Genomic DNA, 22,257 nt, shown 5'->3' with positions numbered 1-22,257 from the left:
AAAGAATAGAATCCAGCAGACTCAGAGTGACAGGTAAAGTTGGCCATTGTGAATTTTGTGTCTTTTGACTATTTTCTTAATAATACTTTCATGGAACAAATGGTAGGGTCTGTAAATGAACATACTTTTAATAATATACATCATATACATTTATACATCTTTCTTGCTGCATAGAACTTTCTGCAAAATTTTACTTTGAAATTCCCTATTGTCTGAATATCCAAGTAAATACAGGTCTGTCCAAATGATGAATGCCCAAATTAAGGTAGAACGCACCTCGGGGACAGATATTTGGACTCTCAAACTTTTACAATTCTTTTCTGATATACCATAGGGAATTCAGGCTCCGATGATGATGATCAGATGGTGATGATGATGATGATTAAACATTAAAAATGAAGAAAAATAAAAATATATTTGGACTCAGTAAAGTTGTTATTGTTGTTGTTATTGTTGTAGTTGATAGTATTTGCAGGGGGTTCATTTTAAAGCTCTTTGTGTAAGAAAACATTTAACCTACTTACTTTTTCAAAATTCGAAAATTTTATTTTTCTCCATAGACTTAACACAGGGATGGCAGCCATTTTGAATTTGAAATATCGGTAAATCTTGGGTTATTTGTTTCTCTGGTACCAAAATTTGCATGGTGACCCCTGATTTTAATTCTTGATTTTGAATGAGAATGGTAGAAAGATTCCTTGAGGAAAGTTTGAGCAAAAGTTTAAGTCTTTCACTTTCGAGGTGCACACCACCTTAAAGGGGAAACCTTTTAATGTTGTTAACATCTGCAGAGTCTTAAGGTACAAGTACACTCCTTTCGAAAACAGTTAAGGTAGTTCGCACCTCAAAAATGAAAGACTAAAATCTTTTGCTCAAACTTTCCTCAAGCAAACTTTCAACCATTCTCTACCAAAAATCAAGAATAAAAATCGGGTGTAACTCTGCAAATTTTGGTAATAGAGAATTAAAAATTACCCAATATTTACTGATATTTGAAATTCAAAATGGCCGTGATCTCTGTGTTATCTCTATGGGGAAAATAAAATTCCCTATTTTATCTAAGCAGATGAAAACTTTATTTACTCCGTAAGCATCAAAATGAGCCCCCAAAAGTGGTAGGCCTAAGGAATAATGTAAAAGTTTGAGAGTCAAAATATGTCCTTGAGGTTAATTCTACCTAAACTGTTACTTTTATTTTTGGTCAAATATTCATATGTGGAAGTTTTCCTGCATGTTAAGTAAGACAGATCATGTCGCAATGCCACTCATCAGCTAAAATATACCTCACTTTGCCAATACTTATACAGTTAGTAAATGTTGCATAAATGATAGCTCATTGGTCTGTTTTTAATATTACATTGACCACAACCAATCAGAATATTCCGTTCTTTTCAAATGTCATGATTGACACATCAAATATCTTTATAAAATAACATCTTCATAAAATAATAAATATTTGAGTCTGTCAATCTCTTTCTTCACTATGGCATCAAAACCTGTATATTATGCATGAAAAAAATATTCCATTCACAAGTAAATACATATCTGGATGATTATCTTCCTCTATTTTACTCTTCTCAATGAAGTAAATCACGTTCTTAATCCCAAACTGACACACATTTTACATGTTGAGTCATGCACATAATGTATACAATATTTTTGTATTTAGGGAGTCTAAACTAGGACAATACATCCACAAGCTGACTTAGATCTTTCAGAATGTGTTTTTCATCAACATCTGAGGAATTTGCCAGTTTGCCCTTTCTGTCAATCAAATATGCTGACATCCCAACATTCCTTGCTGCTTTGTAATCAGCTTCAACATCATCACCCACATGCACGCACTCTGATGGTTTGACATTTGACCTCTCCATGGCTAATTTGAATATTTCAGATTGTGGCTTGAAAGTGTGGTTTTCTCCTGACAGAACGACATCTGAAAAGTATTTCATCAGATCTAGCTCTTTCAGTATGTTTCTCTTGCGGCTGTCTGTGTTTGACAAGACACAGAGCCCCACTCCAGTTGCTTGTATCTTTGGCATAGTCTCCTTAACATCTGGAAAGATTTCCCAACACCTGGATGTTGAAAACTCATGAAAAAGTTTATCAGCCAAGGGCTCTAAATCTAAATTTTCATAACCCCTATATGCATTTGTAAATGTCCTCTTCACGATCAGCTTCCACCACTCAGTCGGCGTCATGCTTCCATCTTGCTGACCGAAGTTTGGGTGTGCATCCCATAATTTCTTGTACTGTTCCTTGAAGGAGTTTGTCAACAGCTCCTCCTGGTAGTACTGGAACCCAAACTGCGAAGCTACCCTGGTGTACTGGTGTCCAACGGAGATTCTAATGCGTATTAGAGTGTTGGTAACATCCACAGTCAGTAGCTTGATGCCCGAGGATGTCATAGCATCTAATTGGAATCAGGGAGTAAACCTGTGAAGTGTGTACTGCACCTGGAAAGCAAAAGACCTATATGATTATTGGTCAAGTTTAATACAAATACTTGACCACAGTGGAAAAATACTGTTTTGAAAACTGTTTTAAGTTAGGAAATAGTGCCTGTACGTTTTCTCTTATTCACTAAAAAAATATTTTATACGTCACATTTTCAGTTGGTCTACCCTGAGCCTAACTTAGTACATACGTCACTGTAAACCATTGAAAAAGTTTGACCTGCTCACCCTTAATTCCCTGTAAGAAGGTCCACACTCAATTGGATTGGGCCAAACCATGGTGGTGAAAGGGTTAAAGCTCTTGAAGAGCGCCATCTACCATTAGTTCAATTCAGTTTAGTTCAGTATAATAGGGATTGATTATCTTGCGATAATAACATCCCATGTCAGATCCTATTGATGGTATGGAAGTATCTATCAATGTTATTTTTAAAACTATTCACATCCTTCGAAAGTACTACATAGTCCGGTAATGAGTTCCACTCATCAATTATGCAAAGGGAAAAGGAGTATTCGCAGATATCCAGTCTACACAATTTCTTTTGCAGTTTCTCTACATGTCCTCTTGTAGTTTTAGACAAACAACGATCCATTATTATGTTGCAGTCATCTATATCATTTAAAATCTTGTACACTCCTATCATATCACCTCTCACACGACGAGTTTCCAAGGTAGTTAATTCAAGTGAGGATAATCTTTCAAAATATGATTTACCACTACATTCTTGGACGAGCCTGAACTTTCTCCAACAAACATATTGATGCTTGATCATCTTGGAGCTGTTCTGAACATGCAACATCAGAGCACCTGAACACAGTGCCCTGTATAGCACATTTCTTGGCTCGAGCGCTTTGAATAAGTGTATTCTGCAATTTAACTAGCCTGTGGGCATCTTTTCGAACACCCTCTTTCACCACAAAGGCCTATCAGTATCACAACATACACACTGTACATCAATCAGTTGTATTCTGTTTTAGTTCATTAAATGAAGCATAGACCAGCCGCCTCCATGACTTGCTGCAGTACAGTACGAAGTTTTGCCTCAGTTATGAGTTGGACGACGTCGACTAAACTAGAACTTCATGCAAGACTTGGAGCCACAGTACTGCAGCGACTCAATGCCATGCTGGAGAATGATGGTGAGGCCAGAGGTCACAGGCGTACGTGGGCTGAGTATTTTAGTTGCGGGAGAGGGGAGAGCAACGAGTCCGCGATCGATAGATCAAGCAGACCATTGGTCGATCAAGCGGACTACCCCGCCCACACGCGCCTGTGCCAGAGGTAGGCAAGTCCAACTCAATGACAGCTAGCCTGAAAAGTTTTTTCCCTAGCAAAATTTCACCGAGAAAATTGAAGTTTGACTTTACGATAAAACCAAAAAATTCAAGCAGCTCATCATACACATAAAGAGAGAATAACTGCAAGTTTAATTAAGGCTTTCGTTGTACATACCAGTAATAAATCGTGTGAAAGCTGCAGATTCTCTGTCAGGTCGTCGCCAAACTCATCAGCTGTTGGGGTCAAAGGTCGATCCTATATCAGAAAATGTAAACGGACAGATGTGTTTTTTGTTTGAACATCTGTAAATTTCTAGTGATTATGATTTAGGGATTATTTTATAAGTCTCTGATTTTTGTACTGTTTTTCTTCGTTATTACAATAAATGCAAACGATAGCCATAGTAACAGTACCGGTTCAAACTACCCACAGTTCAACGCAACAAATTTCAAAACAAAAATGGCGGCGAGTTCAAGCCAGAACTTGATCAAGATTATGAGAAAAGTTTTGTACGTTCGTGTTGAACCACGTTTTTAAGGTAAGATTGTTCGAGATCAAACCAATACACCTTATTTAAAAAACTTATCTAGTTTCATGGCTGTAATGAGAGAATCTTTAGGAATACATTTGAAAATCTGTTCGAGACAGCGGTTGCAGGAAGCGGGCCAGCGCTGTCTTTTGAAGCACTCCTTGAAGCTTTGCGATTGGTGCCCACAGTTCGTAACAACATGTCCAGACACTTCCTTCTAGCCGCCTAAACTTGAAGGGCACAGAGGTTACATGCTAAGCCATCATAGTAGATTCTCATGGATGACACTTAGCCTGTTTACAAGTAGTTTTTTTCTTGCTGCTTTTTCCAAATTTCGACTTGTCCAGTACAGGTTTTTAAGGTGAGCTGATGAAATTTTGAAATGTTGCCAAATAATTGAATAATCAACTTCGTTGCATTTTATTGCCCACGAGTTATCTCATAGAATTCAGGGCATACATCCAAATGTTGTGCTGTAGTTGTTCTTGACGATGGTTCGGTAATGTTTATAAAACATTTGTTACCAAGAGCGCGTGCCCCTGTTAAAGGTTTACAATTTTCAGCCTAACTCGCCACCCTATTTTGTATAAAACCAGCATAGAGGTAGTTTAAACCGCCACCTTCATAGTCCGAGCAGAAAGGCAGTCGTACACAAGTACGTGTATCCATAGATCATTTTCCGGGGTCTGTATAGTTTACCAATATTTTGTATCGTATTTGCACATTACGGAAGCTATTTACAGTCAGGTATTAATTCAAACATATCGTATCGTATATCAGATCCACATCACCTTATAATGTAACATGACAATTTCTTATTTTTCTGATGCTGATTTTAGGATTTAATTCACAGTGTATTAGGGTGCGTTCTTTAAATGTACCTGTTTACATATATTGAGAAGAATCTGAGATGTCATGGGTGTTTTTTTAAGTTACACAGAAAATCACACTCCATGCATGTGCTTCTTGAATCTATTTTTACCTATTTGAAAACATGAATGTCACTTTTTTTTTAATCTTCCAATATGATCTCTACTAAATTCATATGGTATTACACGTTTTTTATGTAATAGTTTTTTAAACATTTTCTTCCTTTTTCATGCTGTTTCTTCTGTTGTAGTGGTGATATTATCCATGCATCAGTAACCAAACAAATTAGTAAAAATGTAAAATAATGGAATAAACGAGGTGCATAATACATTGTTATCAGGAAAGATTGTAATTTCAGAAGAAAGAATATCATTAAAAAATAATTTTTATTTCAATGAATTGAAACCAAAACAGTAACGTTTGGTGGAAAGTCGTGTTGCCTCAGGTATGATATTAATCAAAATTTTCAAATTCCCACCTTCAGATAATGATTCAGTTGAGTGTCACATAACAGGGCAAACTACATGTACACGTACATATCCTTGATAACTCTTGTGGTCCTAACATTTCAATTGAAATGAAAAATTTTTTCTCTTCTTAATTCAATTTGAAACGTTCAGAACTTACACTGTTGAAATGTTAAGTGTCCAGTATGAACATTGAATTAAACAAAGATAATTCGATGACTGATGTATTTCTAATGGTAGTTGTCTCGCAGGGTAAAAATATGTACCTGTGCATATCTGGTAGTATTCAATAACTACCTGTAACTTCTTTGTGTGCTTTTATACAGGCTTCCTGGAATCAATCAAAAGTGACCTTGGGCTCTGAAGGGAAGGCTTAATTCGCAATGAACAGAACTGGAGGGCGTCTCACGCCGACACAGAGATATGGCACAAGGAGGACGTCGCCATCCTTTGCAATGCATCCAGCCACAGAAACAACTCTTGGTCACCGTGGCATTGTTTCACCCCCTACTCAGGACCCTGGAGCTGGTCAGTAACTTTAACTCAATTTCTGACAATTTTGGTATTTCCATTACGCACTTAATTTAAAGACTGATTCTGCTGTGTAAAAAATTACACTTTATCCAAAGTTCAAAGCATGCAACAATAAAGATAAGGTCAAAGTAAAAACAATTGTTCCGGTAACCTGGCCAGCCATAGAAAAACTAACTCTAAACATTTTTATTGCATTTTCAAAAACATTCTAGTCTCAGTAAATTCTCTAAATTTTACTTCTCTGTATGAGTCTCAGCCAACAAATAGAAAAATTTACAAAAATTTTCTCCAACCTACTAACACTAATTTTCAAAGACATGTTATGGGAAACACACATATATTTTTTATTTGGCCTAATTTGCAAATAACTGCCAAAAGCAAAGGACATAATTTGCTGTCTGAAATTCACAATGTGACATATATCTTATGATAGTATTGATACTGAGATTGTTAAACAAAGTGATTAATATTACATGTATATGCAACATGATGACCAGACTGTTGGCATCCTGTACAAGTATGTAACATGTTGGAGTCACGTTGTCATCTCACTCAACCAATATATAATAACACACTTGAGTTTCTAAAGTAATTTATTTTCTATAATCCACTTGTTGTCAGCATGGCACAAAAATATTTGTACAAATTCTGTACTGTTAAATGTGTTTGATGTTACAGGGTAAAATGTAGCACTTTTCCAATTAAATTATCTTGCCATGATAAAACATTTTTCCTACAGTTTGTGAAGCATAGACCTGGGTCTATGGTTGAAAATTAATGCCTGCCAGCATGGTTGCAAAGCGAAAGGTGGTAGCTCGGCTAGATTGTATACAGAGATATCAGATAAAAGAATGATTACATAATGGGTATTGGATATTTCATTGCTTGAGTTAGCTGTCTAAATGGATACATCACTGAAACCAAAACAATGCAGCCAGCTTTTATTCAATGAGTAAAACTGAAGTATTGAGGCTTTTTATTAGAAGTCTGAACAAGTACAACCCATGGTCCAAAAAAAAACATCAAAGTTCAACAGAATAAATGTATTATTTTTTCAACCACTCCTGGCTGAAAGCCCAACATTCACAATACCATCTTTTCCCACAACCTAACAATTTCTAAACGTCCAAGGCCTGACTGTCTTACAAGGACATCAATAAGAAATTGTCGTGCCTTCCGTGTGTTTGGTGAATAAACATATCAGGTGCCATTTGTGTTTTGTCTCTGGTTATTTTGGTCAGTGTCAAAAGAAGTACTGTTTCATTTGTTCCCAAAGCACACAGTATAGCATAGACCCTGAAGTGAGATATGATCCAAGCTAATCATCTTCAGGACTTACATGTATACAATGAAGTACCTGTAGTAAACTACAGACGTGAAAGAATTTGAATCTGTTGTTTTGAAATTCAACAAGAGACTTATGTTTCCATGCTGTAATAATCCAAAATTTTCCACAATGACCTGAATTTTTCCCTCAAGATGACATTCAGTGTATAAAGTTCTGTAGCAAAGTGTGAGTCAAACCCTAGTACTGTACTTTCACTCTCAACTATTTCTATATCGAAGAAAATTAATTCTATTTTGTAAATAGCAAAATACAATAGAAGTCACTGCAAGAATTATTGTCATAATAATGATGTGACTTGTTGGATGGATGATTGTTGACATTTTTCAGTAGCAGGGTGTTCTTTTGATCACCTAAGTAAATGTAAACAAACAGTGACCGACTTTAAGATATTCTCTTGTTTGGTGTAACCGAATACTAGTTTTTTGTGCGATGAGTGTCAACATACATGTATGGGAACTGTGCAGCACAGGAGCAATGTACAACCACGACTTGGCTGTTCAGTGGAGGGTAACATAATTGTATGATGTGGTCGAGGAAGAGTCTTCACTCTTTATGTGTGACTGTACGTGTCAAATCTGGTTGTATATGTGACTCAAATGGTTACAACCTCTGGTCTCTGTCGGTGACCAGCAAGGTGTTGTTGGAGTCAGCTGTCATGATTTGTACTGGTGATAGAAAAGATTCAAAATGGGGAGGACTTGTCCTCCCTTAACCAAGTTTATTTTTTGTAATTTAGCAATTTCGCTTGGTAGCATTATTTAGGCAATGCATCTGTAACCCTCATTGCACTCACTTGTCAAAAAAAGTCCAGTCTTAAGGTGGAGCTATCCCTGAATAAGTGTTCAGTCTATATTAGAGGTGGCAGAGAATATTCAACCAATGCCATGGTCAACTCTTTCATTTGATAAACATCTCAAATGTAGGTGATGAAAGTCAAGATCTGAAACTCAAATAACTTGATTTCTTAAAAAAATTTTGTCAGACATGTTTAAAAATTTTTGTGTGAAAATATATACAAAAAGCAGAAAAAGCACTGGCCAGTGTGGACCATCATCACTCAATGCTTATTTCCATCAATACATGTATGTTGTCTATATTTTAACGTTATGGTCACAACAGTACAAGGAAAATCATTGGTTTTGTGCTGAAATTCTTAACTTTGTTTGTGAAGGAATTGTTGTGGAGCTTGCTATACTTTCAAAATAAAAACAATAAATAGTCATGATAGTTCAAGTGACGATAATGATTCGAGAATTTTCCTCCACAAATTAAGGCATGATATTCACTGCGAAAGAGGTAATTTTTGTACAATGATGAGAATTCACAAAATTTTAGAATATCAAAGATTAGAATTATCCTTAGCATTGACCTATATGTATTGCAAAATCAATTTTCATGAAAGCCTCCACTGTTTGCTGTGGATTTCCTGCAAGGCTCTGACGTAGATTAAGAATCTCATTCCAGCATGTTGACATTCTCGCTACTCCAAGTCCTGTTGCCCAATTTAGTTTAATTTTGAATTCTAACTTTGACATTGTTTTTTTCGTTTGTACAGGTGAACCACCAAGCAATAAACTCCTGGTCAGGTACATCACAGAGACCCTGATCAAGAAAATTGCCAAAGAAGAAAGTCTAGATCAGATTCTGTCCTTGAATTTGACTTTGTCCAAAGAAGGTGGCAAGAAAATTAAGGTAAATGGGATGTTAGACTTTGTGAAAAATTTTGTAGTTTCCAAAAATTCAAACGTGAAAACAAACATCGTGTTTTTGCCATATGTAATATTGCCCTACAAGATGTCACTAGATTGCCATATGCATATAAATAACTTCCATACATGTATCTAGTACAAAACATATTGCCAAACATATTCGTCTTCAACATTTATATCTGCTTCTCGATGATACTCTGCCTTCTGGCCACCTCTTTCAGACAAACTGTAGATATTTTTTTGTTATTTCCTAATAATGTGAACATTTTTCTCCCTTTTCCCCTTTTTACTGACAGTATATAGAAAACCTTGACGGACTCAAACGTCTTCAGGTGCTGAGTCTCAGCTGTAATATAATTGAGAAAATAGAAAAACTCGACAAGCTCACCAAGCTGAAAGAACTCAACTTGAGCTTCAACTGCATCACCAGACTGGATGGACTTGAACCCCTGATACATTTACAAGTTTTGAATTTGACCGGGAACAGGATAGAGCACATTCCAGTGTGGTTTGGAAAGAAACTCAAGGAACTCAGAACTCTTCGTATTGCCAAAAATAAATTAGGAACAGTAAGTATTTCATTTCAGTATGTTATTGCAATAACCTAGTATTCAGTGTGCTTGTTTTTAAATCTTTTTAAATCTTTTAAAAAGTTAAGTAGTACTTTTTGAAGGTACTACGATAAATATTCATTGAATATATTTCTTGTTTGCAACCATGAATCATAGAAAGTAGAAGTGTGCTTCTACTGTCCATGCATGAACACATGTAAGCCCCATGACAATTTACAGATGGTGTGCAATATGATGTCAAGAAAGGATACAAGTGTTATTTTTGTTTTTGACCTTTTCTGTCTTTAACATTGATGCAAAATAGTTTTGAATAGAGAATTTAAGGGGCCGTCGATAATAAAAGCTGACGCACGACAAACGTAATTCTTTCGTTTAGGGGGGAGGGGGTAAAAGCTCATTTCGTTTTGTGTGCGTCAAAATCGCATAAGGGTTTTCGTATATTGTTTTCGAAGTGCGACTTTGCAGCGAGAACAGAATGACCAAAAATTACTGAGACAGAAAAGACAATGAAAAGACATAAATGTGAAATGAAAACACTATGCTTTTTCAAGTGAAATATGTACGTGAAACATTTTCCTATGTGCAAAATACATTAAAATGTTCAGTGTCTTAAAAAGTGAAACGCGTAAAGTGGAGGTTTATTAATTAATGTGCACTTCCGGTATTTTTTCATGGGCGTACGGATCAGAGATTTGCGTGTGGGTTTGTCAGAAACGGCATCATAATACGAAATTGATTTCACATAAGAACTTTCGTTTTGAGGGGGGAGGGAGGGGGTCTCAAGTAAAACGAAGGAATTACGTTTCTTGTGCGTCAGCTTTTATTATCGACGGCCATAAGCTCTTCAGGGGGCAATGGGTGTGAAACTAAGGTTAGTAATAAAGTTATTTTGCTACTCTTAAGATAGCATAGAGTTAAAAGAGGGCCATATTATCTGCTTGAATATTCACTGTATTATCGTCTCTAATAAAGTTAGCTGTAGCCCTTCAAATGAGATCAGAGTTCTCTGAAATACCAGAAAGTACAATATCCATGTGTTGAAAACGTACACAGACTGCCATGATTTTGTCCCAATGGACACAGAATATGACCGCTGTTTCAATTGTAAAAAAATTGTAGGTAGACCTAGAGAATACAGAGGCCAATCTTTGTAATGAGAACGATTAGGTTATCTTTGGGAGCCTTTCCATATCATTGTGAAACGACTGGACCCTCTAGGATTATGCTGCTATGTAAAACTGTCTAATGTGGGCTAAACATTCAGTAAGTCTTGCTAATTTGCATATAACTGATATTTAAATACCAGTATGTGTATGTATATAAATTGGTGTGTGTATTTATGTACCATGTACATGTCTTTGAATGTATCAAGTTTCCTTGGAATCTCTACAACAAGAATACATGTACCGGTAGTCTGTCGACATCTGCCCGTGCTGTTTTAGCCTTCTATCTGCTAACCTATAAACTGCAAATTTTGAGTTAGATCATGACAGGTCTGTCTGCTTTTGGCACTTACAAATGTAGCTATGAGAAATACCAAATATATACTTAGCGAAGTCTACTGGTAGTCTACAGGTGTACATGTATGTGCTGAGTGCAACTAAACTAATAAAATTTGATGTGACACACATACAGGCTGACTGTGTTTACAACTTGAACACTTTGCAGTAAACTTTGATTTGGGAAGCAGCACGGTGCCAGAAAGTGTATTTTACAGATACAGAGATAGCATAAAAAAATATAATATATCATGATAAAAACGTGTGTACTGATGGGAGTAGATACAGTATCTAGGCTGAGATCATGTTCTGTATTAAATAATCCTAACACTGGCAAGTCAACAAATTCAACTTCAACTTTGTCATATCACAGCTTCAAGAATTAGCCAGACTCCGTCCCCTGCATGACCTGGTTCAACTCAACATAGCAGACAACCCACTCTGTGAGCTTCCGCACGCCAGGCTCTTTATGGTATTCCAGCTCAGAACTCTAGAAATTCTGGATGGAACTTCTGTGGACTTCAAAGAGCGGCAGATTGCCCTGGAAAGATTTGAACAAGGTAGGAACAAGAAAGTCCCTCTGGCCAAGACATTCACTGTAGTATACATGCTAAATGGTTAAAATTACAAAAATTAAAGAATAAATTTGTTGGCTGGAACAGAACACCCCTTCAAAATAATAAATTTTCCTCGCTCAAGTCATCATCAGATATATGTATCTCACCATCACCACCACAGTGTGAGTTTAACACACTGTTTTCAATTGTTGTGGTTTGATTCTGTGTACAGGTCAGTTGACTGGAAAGTTCATCAAAGCTGAAAGAAAAGGGATTGTCGAAATCCTTTTTATCACAGTCTCTCTACCAGGCTGTTGATAATGTTTATCACTACCTGATAGTGTTTATGATCGCTACATGCAATGTAACGCAATAAAATTAAACTAGCCCTGTAAAACCCACCACTTATGCAGTAAAATAATTCTCTGCCAGTGTGAGGCATGTTTAAATGCAAATAAATTTTCACAACTCGTTGAGTCTCTTGTGCTCACGAACAGAAATGAATATTCATGCATTATTTTTAGCTTTTTTTGAAATCAAAATGTCTTTGCACATTTTCTGACCTTATATGAATCTTGTGTTTGTTTCTATCCTACAAACAAAAGTCTCATTTAATTACTTAATTGAACAGTGAAGATGGGTAGTTGTTTTTGTATTACCTTTTAATCACTAAGCTCTGTAGAAAGGTGTGACAGTTTTAAATTCCAGCTGCTAAAAGATTTTAATTTGTTGTCCTTCACTAAATATTATATATAACCTAATTGTGAATGGCAATGCATATTTGAGTGAAAGTGGCTATGTAAGTTTGAGAAAGCTTATTGATGTTTGATTTCAGTATGTCTAAAATTACCCCATATGCATACATGTACAGACACATTTTTACTGTAGCATGCTAAGATGCAATGATTTCTCAATTACAGTCTTGTGTAGATAATGCATTTTTCGACACATCTGTTGCAGATCACATGCGTCTGTCATTTTGTGTGTTTTCACATGGTTTTCACTGTGACTTGCATGTGGTGTTGGTACAGTCTGTATATTTTTCTTTAGGCCTTAATCAAAGTTTGTTATACAAAGCCAATGTCAAAACTATTGAACCATGTGTTGTTCTTTTCTTTCTCATGAGTTAAAGTAGAACACCCCCTGGGGACAGATATTCGGACTCTCAAATTTCTATAATATTTTTCTGATCTATCACTTAGGAGGAGGGGGGCTCATTTTAAAGCTCTAGGAGAAAGAAAAATTTTTCCCATCTTCGTATTTTGAAAATCCAAAATTTGATTTATTTCCCATAGAGTTAACACAAAGATGATGGCCATTTTGAATTTGTAATTTATTTCTCTTTAGTTCCAAAACTTTGCATGATGGCCCTCAAATTTTATTTTCGATTTGGTAAGAGAATGGTTGAAAGTTTCATTTAGGAAATTTTGAGCAAAAGTTCAAGTCTTTTTTACTTTCAAGGGACATATTGCCTTAAACGTACTAAAACCAAACGTCACATGCTTTCTAAAAACTTACAGTCACTTTCATTGAAATATGCATCGCAAGTCACAATAATGTTACATTATACAATGAAAAATGTGTATGCATATTGGGTAATTTTTTTTCAATATTTCATAATTCCATGTACAGGGGACACCGTTTTATATTTCTATTGAACAATTAATTTAATGAAGTAATGACAAAACTATACAAGAAGATATTGAGTTTATATTTTGTCAAAAATATAAAATCTGCGGCATGAAGGATTCCTGTTTGGAACATTGGTAGACTCACAAATCACTGCAGTTGGTCATAAAAATCAATGCCTGTACTTGCACTGACATAACAGCCCCTGACAATCAAACAGTGTCTGACAAAGACTCAATTGTAGCCCAGAGAAGCCCTTTGTCCTCCAGAAACAAGGGACAACAACAAACACAATCCAGAACGAAATTGTAATTCCCCCAAGTATCAATGCATTGTTAGACATAGCACTCAAACCTGACTCAGAGTATTTTATGTAATATGGGTTTACACAAGGGGGAAAACAGATCAATATCACTGAGGGGACATCGGTTTTAGAAAGCAGTTTCCGAATGAATAGAATTTCAAAAGGTCTTCAGAACTACACAACAGCAGTAATCAATTTAGTAATATATCTGGAGAATCAGCAATCTGGGGCATATTTTATCAACATCAACAGAAACCTGTGAAACTTTCTAGCTTGGCTTCACCCTTAGCCCCCATCTCCACTACCCACACATCCCTGCCAAAAACAAGCGAAAATAAAAATTTTCAACACAACAATAATGACAAATCAGTTATAATTTTCCAAAGGTACTTTTTCTTTGTAAAAGTGAACAGTCATGAAATAAACAACATGTCTGAATTTTGTGTTTCGTTTCTAAACAGAATAATTCAACAACAGACTCAAATCAGACACTAATATTAGACAAACAGTGGCTTCAAGATGAAAAACAAATCATTTATTGGTGCTGCTTTCTCATCTACAGAAATTAAAGCTCCATAAGCTGTATCTTTTGGCTATTTTTCAGAATTTTTGTTTTGTGGTTTTCCTACACTTTCTGCATTGAATCCCTAAACTGTAATTTAATGCCAAGTATTTAGCATATCAACACAACCTATATTAGTATACTAGTAATCTACATTGTTATTGTTGAAAACTGTATTCAAGTCCGGATTAGAATTCATTTGTAAACAATAAACAATGATCACTACACACATACAAGCTGTGTTGACAAAAAGAATACTCGAAATTTCAGCATGACAAACGGATTAGTGTCAGACACGGTAGTAATTGATATACAGAAGCAAAATACTAAAAAACGTGCCACAAGTTACAGCTTATGTCCCTTTAAGAATTTAAGCAGTAACTTTTCAAAGTAGGTCAGAAATGAATGGTAGCCCCAAGTCACGATTTAGATGACAATGGAATGTGATCTGGTTTGTTCAATGTACATAATTACCGAAACGCTTGACTCATTTTGTCTTGCAACACCGGTACACACTGCCATCAATTATACTGCCCCAGCGTCTGTCATAAAAGTTATCCAGTTTATTCAAAGATAAACAGATATGTTTCACCTCATTTCAACTTGTAAATTGATGAGTTTTAGACTTTCTGATTCACAATACAGGTTTTGTACTTTACAAGTCTGTGAGTATCAAGTGCAACTCAAGAAACTGAAAAACTAGGCAGGAAATTGCCATTGGGGGAATCTCTTCAATCAGAAATCAGACTTATTAATTTCTCCAATGGAACTATACCCTGTAGTGAAAGGCAAACGCAAATTATGTCATACAGCTGATGTAACATCATCTTCATGTGAGAACTGAATTGAAATGGTCAACTTCCTATAAACTAATAGAAATCTGCATTTTGGCATATACTTTATGTTTCACTATTTTACCGCAAGTATTGATTGCTGTGATTCAAAGATAATTGCAAAAGTACTTAATAAAAAACAGCTCATTTCTTTTCATATTTCATTTGAAAACGGCTAGTTGTGAGATTGTGCCTAACGTAGTGCACGTCGGGAAAACACATTTTCAAATATGGCTCATGAACCTGTACAGTGATCCATACCAGTCGACAATAGGATACAAGATCATTAATTTCTTTGACTGCTAAAATTTGAAATGTCTGCAAGTTTTTGTTATGATTGTTTGTTAATTTTTTTAATCTTTGAAAAAATATATTTTATGCCTTCATGACCTCCGCCCCTCCATTGAGTGCAACTTTACCTCAGGAAACAATTAGGTTAAACCAAAAGTTGGCTACAGTAAGTCATCAAACAGCCTCAACAGGTGATCTGAATATAGAAGATGTTCAGTATTCCATGTTGACATCATGGCATTCATTTAATAATACTTTTTTTTGTTTTACATTCAAAAGCATGATATAATGTGCCCCGTGATTCAGTCTTTATCTGTACAAAGAGCTTGAAATTCAGAAAGCTGCATGAAATCACAGACAGATATGTCAAATTTTACATTCCTACAGAGGAGATTGAAAATTTGGAAGACCAGCTGGAGAAACAGGAGAAGAAATTCCAGAGCATGGAAGATGAGAAAAGTAAGACATTGATGGAAATCAAACAGAAAGGAGACGTCTTGGATGATCTGAAGAAAAGAGACAGAGATCACAGGAAACAGCTGAAAGAGCTGCAGAGACAGCTGGAGACAAAAGATGAACTGGTAAGTAGTATTTTGATGTACATTAAAATTTCAACAGATACCTGCTCAAGTTTCTGCCTGTGTGTTTCAATCTTGCATTACCCATTTAATCTTTACTAGGTGAACCTTGATTTTATTCTTGATGAAGATAATAGATTAAAACTGTGAGCAAACTAAACAATTTTCAGTTATGAAAAAAATTTTCAGAGCATTTGAGTGGTGTATTACCTTAATTCTTCACTCTCTCGGTATTGTTTTTGTGATTTTCTCTTGTAATCCACTATGAGAACCTGTCCATCATATTAATGTACCCTGTCAGCCATGCTATGTAGCAGTTGTACTGTGTCCACTGCCCTATTATACCATTCTACTTGTCTCTGTAAGAAACAAGTGCTCAAGTAATGCCTTTTGCAAGCTGTGTGAAGTCGGACTCCATCCAGTACATCTGTACAAAAATGGAAACTATAAAGTTCAGTTCATATGTTTTATTTTGCCACAATGTGAAAATATGGAAATCATGCTTCAATGCAAAAGTTACTTTCCAATCAAGCCTACCAAGCCTGCACTCTGTAAAAAAAGTGCCAGAGGATATGTAGTTGATCACACATAACAAATGTATTTTTGAAAGAGATGTGTTGTAGCTTCATTGCTCATTAAACCTCCTTGTTTCAATAGAATACTCTGCTGAGTCTGCATACACGTAGCATACATAACTTTTCAGCCACATTTGACTTCAGTGCCCACTCCCCCAAATTATTAAAGTTTGTGATATTCAAAGACAATTTTGTGTGAATTCTACAACAGCTGAAGAGGAAGACAGTGGAACTAAACAGAGCCTGTGAGAAGCATTACAAACTGGAACAAGAATTAGCCTTCTACAAGATTGATGCCAAGTTTGATTCTCTGGGACAATTTCCAGCCTATGCACAGGTATGTCAAAGGCTAATCATGGGTTCAGGCACTGTAAAGAGTCACCAGTGTACAAGTATTCTCTGATCCAGTGGATGGATAAGACTTTAAACACTCATTGATTTCATAATCATGAAAGTAGGGCAGAAAAGCATGTTCAAAAGTCCAAGCTCAGTGGTCTACATCAGCACCCAGACATTGCGCAATTGTTGAAAAATGACACTAAAATTGTCAAAAAGTCCAACAGGGCTGGTGCCTTGGTTTCAAATGTACAACATCAAAAGTTGAAAGTTACTGATGGAATCTTCTAGAAAACTAACCAGCCATCTGTAAGTAGCTGTAAATTTTGAATTGTCAAGAAGATATTTCTGCAACATCAGTTGCCTCCCAAGATATGTTAACCATGCAATCATTCCCAAAAATTATATATTAGATCACAATCACTTCTGGAAAATTGATGAAAAGCCTCTTAAATCATGAAATTTGCAGTAAGCTATCTTTTACAACTCAGAATTCAGCGTCAACTGTCAAAGCTCATTCTAATTTCCGTCTAGGCTAAGTCCTTTTCTGAACTGATCAAGGAACAGTATTTAAATGATACATCATGATGGCAATTTTAGGTCTGTTAAAATTCTATTTACAACATCTTGGTAAGAAGCATTGATTCTCCCAATGTCTCATCAAAAATATCTATTTTTGCATATTAATGATTGAACTCTGTTGCAACCCCATTGCTGTGATTCAGTACACAGTAGCCTAGGTTGGTAATTATGAACAACTTCAACTGGTTTATGTATTCAAGGACTCTGTGTCACTAATTTACACCACAGGAATGTTGATAGGTTCTTTAAATGATGAATATTTATAATCTAATGTGATACACACTTTTCCACAGGCAATGGAGGATGAAAGTGGAGGAGCTGAAGAGAGTCCATACCTCGGCAAAGCTAGATACAAACAGAGTTCATTTGCCGGACAGAAGTTCATCATGAGCAAAGCCCAGCCTGTGACAGTACAGAAACTATCCTACGATGAACCTGACACCTCCAATGTCAATGCCCAGGTCAAGGACAGAATCCATCAGGCACTGGACATACAGCTGGTTAATAAGGAGGAGAATATTGAAAAAGGTAAGTTCAGTAAAGCTTTGTCAAAATCTTCAATGCATAGAAATTTAACTGCAGCAATGACTTTCACTGTGGAAAGATAATCATAAGTTTGCGATTGACATTTCTTAATTGAATATTCATATAAATTCTCTCCCTTTTCAAAGGTGTGTATTTAATAATATTTAATAGTTCTGCTCAGGAATAATAAGGGCCCGATGTGTTCCACAGACTTTGTACACCAAAGAGATCACTGGATGGCAGTACATACAAACCCATGTGTACAGACACATGTGGAAATACACATGATTTCTATGCACGTTTGTGAATGAAATTTTTTTTGTGAAAATCAAAAACTTGATTTCTCCATAGAGTTAACAAACAGCATAGTTGTCATTTGAATTTCAAATTTTGGTGAATGTTAGGTAATTTGTCTTCATATTCCCCAACTTTTGCATGCTGACACCAATTTAATATTTTGATTGCGAAAGAGAATAGTTAGAAGTTTCTTTGAGCAAAGTATGAGAAAAAGTTTTAAATGTTCAATTTCTAGGTATGTGTCACAGTAAATCAAGTTCCACAAAAAAGGGTTGACGACACATGTAATAATGCATAATTTGAACATTTCAGTGATGTTGATATGAATATATAATTACATTTCTTTGTTTTACAGCTCAAGACAAACTTCGTAAGTTGCAAGATGAACTTCAGAACACTGAACATCAGTTACTTGAAGCAACTCAGGAATTGCAAAGGATTGCCAGTGCTACCCCTCAGAGACCGGTATGTGTTTTCCTCTCTCAACAATTCTTATTCTCATCCTTTATAATTACTCGGTCACCATAAATTTGCATAATGTCCATATATGGTAAAAGGAGCGTGTCAGCCCTTTTTACTCATAGAACATCAGTACACAGTACATGTATTGGCTACATCCCTATATTTGCAATGCTTGGCAGTCCAAGTGCAAATCAGTGATCGATAACTGTAAAATCAGTTGACTAAACTCACTGAAACTTGAACGTATTATTTAACTCATTTATATTTTAAATGGCAAAATGCACATTGACCTTACTTAAGAGTCATGGAACAGAAATTCTAAATACATTCACTACATTATTAATAAGCTATTGTGATTATTCAAGATGTGTTAATTGATAACCAGCTCATTCTGGGACAGTTGTGCAAAGAGAAAGCTATCAAACTCCTCACATAACACAAAAATGGAGAGAAATAATAACTGATTTCATTTCTCTGAAATGTCCTGAGCAGCTGACAGAAGAGGACAAGCAGCAGATCAGAAACCGACTGGCCAAGAAAATGAGGGCAGTAAACCAGCTCAGGGTGAGGGCAGCGGAGATCGAGGGTGAAATGCAGACAACAAAACAATACATGCAGAGAGAAGAGAAAGCAATCCAGGACCTTCAGGTTGAAATGGAAAGACTCGGGGAAGATCATCCACAATATGTAAGTAGAAAATAAATTGCTTTGTGAAGCATAATGAGAACTAGCCAAGTATTATGGTTCATGGATTTGTTACCTGGTTGTTTGTGACATGGATAATATTGTTGCCTTATCTCACTGCTCCTCTTACATACCAGGGCATTTATGGCAGTGTATTTATTTCTTTTTACCTGACAACTCAATATCTGCATGTTTTGTCTACCGGGTGAGTTAAATCTAAAAGATTTGTCCGTAATGAAGTACTGTAGTCATATTCATAGTAATGAAGAGCGCCCTCAAGAGACAAGTTAACAATTCACAGAGTAGTTTTGCATGAATAAGTATAGAGAGTGCCCTCAAAGTTCAATATTGAAGTCATGTCAATGAGGATGAAGAGAATTCTCAGCTTCAAAGTTGCAAATATAGTTATCAACGTATTTGAAAAGTGAGTATCATTGGCTCTGTGTTTGATCAGAAATATGAAATACTATGCTGTATATGTGAGTTTAACAACTGATTTAGAAAGGAAGGTGCTTGGTTAATGATAATTGCATCTTACATTCTGCATGTATGTTGCAAAGATTCCAAAGACACCATCAAGTTGTCTCTCACTGTTGTGCCATAGGCACGACTTTGAATCAAGATTTCAACCTACTGCTGTGAGCAAATGTGAAATTAGCAACTATTTTGCTGATTGTAGACAATTTTCAATATTGTGCCCTCACCTTGTAGGTTAGCAGTCACTATGGGCAAAAAGGGCCCTAAATTGTTCAGTACAGCGCCTCCGCCGGACTGCGGTTTGGGCTGGTTGCTAGTGATGACAGCGAACATTGTATCAATTTCATTTCAATAAAATATCAATCGAAATCTGCTCGCCTGTCGCTCGTAATTTCAGGTTACGCAATGAATTTTTCCATGACAGCCCGTATATATTGACTTATGTATCATAAAATCAACGTATCGGTTGTTTTCGTCCACTCAAATTGCATCAAAGACAATTTGTTTAGTTTTGGTGATACTTTTATGTCTCAGCATATTTTGGCGCTCTTTGGACAAGTTTGGCGCCATGCGATCCGCGGGTATGCAACACAACATTGTAACAATTCGCAACAAAAGAATATCGATCGATAACCTTCACTACACGCTCACAGTGGAGACTCTACACCAGTTCGCTTTCGTTTCGTGTTATTTTTACCAATTTACTGCGATATTCATGGTTCATATTCACCCAAATTTTGTATAAAAGACAACAACCTGACAGGTATTTGATCTGTACAATTTAGGAGACACTTGCTGATTAATTTGCGTCAATTTCAGACCCTTGTTCTGCACATGTAAACGCCGTCAGATCGCCATATTGTTGACGGCAACAGTATATTTCAGTGATCAGAATAAATAGAATGGCAATAAAAAAAATTTAACAAAGAAATTCAAAAATCTAAAACAATACGATTTTTGCTTATTAGTCAGAGGATCATTGTACCAATTTTCATTATCATTGGTTCAGAATTGAAAAATTTGAACCGGCGAGAAGTTTGCAATGTGTTCGGTCGATCGGACACGCATAAACGCCATTGTTTTCTATGGGAATCGAGATTATTCGGCACATCGTAAAATGAAAAATACATCTGAAAAAACCTGCCGGACCAACTTTTCATTTCGCTGTTATTTCTCACAATATTTGAGATAAGCATCCCATGAAGGTTAACTAAAACTCTATGGTTTTCGTTTTTTTTTAATTTCTCTCATATTTTTATGAAATGAAGAGTTTACGGTCGTTTTTGCTGTTGGCGTGTTTTCGCCTATTTTTACATAGAGTATTTTTGCTTTGGTATTTTAAGAATTCCTTCATGAAATTATTGCCGAAATATCATAATGGACAGAGGAACATATGAGGAAATGGAATCTGCATCTCTTTCCTGAATATTTAGCTGTGCGGCTAGGAAATTCGGCGAAGTTTTCAACATTACGCGGAAGCTTGATTTGGCTCTCTTTACGCTCATTCAGCGTATGTGCGGCAAAAAATTGTCACATGTTGAGTGAACAATATAGAGGCCGTTTTGCCCACAGTGAGTTATGCTTGAGGAGGCAAGATCGGTGAACTGTGCTCATCATGAAATGACACAAATGTCAGAATGTTTGAATGTAGCACAACTGTTGAGACAAAGAGCTAAACTTTTCAGCTGGCATTGTTTTGGTTACCATTTTAGATCAACTCCAGTGTTAATAACAACTGCCATGGAGATACTGAATGCTGCTTTTCAAATGAAAAAGATGCACTACCTGACAAACAAAAAGTCAAATCTGGAGTGTACTTGTAAACCTCTGTTCCTGTTTGAGTCACGTGCTTTCACTTTCATTTTTACCTCTTCCTCTCACAGCTTATTGATATTTTTGTTTTTCTTAGTGCAACTTTTTACTCTGTTAAAGGGCCAGTAGCTGTACCTTTTTGATAATTTTTTATTTGTTTTGCTTTGTAAGTCAACTGCAAGTTCATGCTGTACTTGGCAAAGTATATGATACGCCAACAACACAGCATCTACACTTGTAAAATGCACTGCTATTGTGGACATTTGAATTCTAGTCCGGACCAGAATTCGCTTATCAACATTAAGAATTAAATTTACACTTACACCAATGGAGTTGACAAGCTGAATAATATGTATCTGAATATGTTGCTGGGAATTGAACAATATAAGCTTCAGTTGAAATACAAAACTAAACTAAAGAAAAATTCATCACAAGTTATAGATACTAGCTCTTTAGTTACTGGTTACTAGCCTTTCGCTTTCCAAACTTT

General features: G+C 36.0%; 2 protein-coding genes across 10 annotated transcripts in view; one reads left to right on the top strand and one right to left on the bottom strand.

Moving 5' to 3' along the window:
• Positions 1-1,515: 1,515 nt before the first annotated feature.
• On the bottom strand, positions 1,516-16,355 carry LOC139114343 (haloacid dehalogenase-like hydrolase domain-containing protein 3). Of its 3 annotated transcripts, none has more exons than XM_070676009.1 (2): positions 16,228-16,355; positions 1,516-2,456 (listed from the first exon to the last, which is right to left on the bottom strand). In XM_070676009.1, the coding sequence occupies exon 2, from the start codon at positions 2,406-2,408 to the stop codon at positions 1,680-1,682; it is 729 nt and encodes a 242-aa protein (XP_070532110.1). In that variant the 5' UTR covers positions 2,409-2,456; positions 16,228-16,355; the 3' UTR covers positions 1,516-1,679. The 3 variants fall into 3 exon arrangements, with proteins under 3 accessions (XP_070532110.1, XP_070532111.1, XP_070532109.1); XM_070676010.1 differs by lacking the exon at positions 16,228-16,355 and adding an exon at positions 3,910-3,992 and having other exon boundaries at positions 1,516-2,472; XM_070676008.1 differs by lacking the exon at positions 16,228-16,355 and adding an exon at positions 3,910-3,992.
• LOC139114342 (centriolin-like) overlaps positions 4,158-22,257 on the top strand; it is a 67,085-nt gene continuing 48,985 nt past the window's right edge. For 6 of the 7 annotated variants that reach the window (XM_070676004.1, XM_070676003.1, XM_070676006.1 and 3 more), the window contains exons 1-10: positions 4,158-4,273; positions 5,928-6,129; positions 9,039-9,175; positions 9,489-9,761; positions 11,637-11,823; positions 15,827-16,020; positions 16,804-16,929; positions 17,804-18,038; positions 18,688-18,797; positions 19,287-19,481. In XM_070676004.1, coding sequence (XP_070532105.1) covers positions 5,985-6,129; positions 9,039-9,175; positions 9,489-9,761; positions 11,637-11,823; positions 15,827-16,020; positions 16,804-16,929; positions 17,804-18,038; positions 18,688-18,797; positions 19,287-19,481 — 1,602 coding nt within the window. In that variant the 5' untranslated portion in view covers positions 4,158-4,273; positions 5,928-5,984. Of the gene's footprint in view, positions 4,274-4,494; positions 4,626-5,927; positions 6,130-9,038; positions 9,176-9,488; positions 9,762-11,636; positions 11,824-15,826; positions 16,021-16,803; positions 16,930-17,803; positions 18,039-18,687; positions 18,798-19,286; positions 19,482-22,257 lie in introns of those variants that run through there. The other variant, XM_070676001.1, reaches the window with a different exon arrangement.

This window comes from Ptychodera flava, chromosome 16, assembly GCF_041260155.1.
Source record: "Ptychodera flava strain L36383 chromosome 16, AS_Pfla_20210202, whole genome shotgun sequence".
Classification (NCBI taxonomy): domain Eukaryota; kingdom Metazoa; phylum Hemichordata; class Enteropneusta; family Ptychoderidae; genus Ptychodera; species Ptychodera flava.
The sequence above is the reverse complement of the archived record's forward strand: the minus strand, read 5'-3'. Positions and strand labels throughout refer to the sequence as shown.

Coding starts and splice junctions, on each gene's coding strand:
- LOC139114343 (XM_070676009.1), bottom strand. CDS start 2,408: ATGACATCCTCGGGCATCAAGCTACTGACTGTGGATGTTACCAACACT.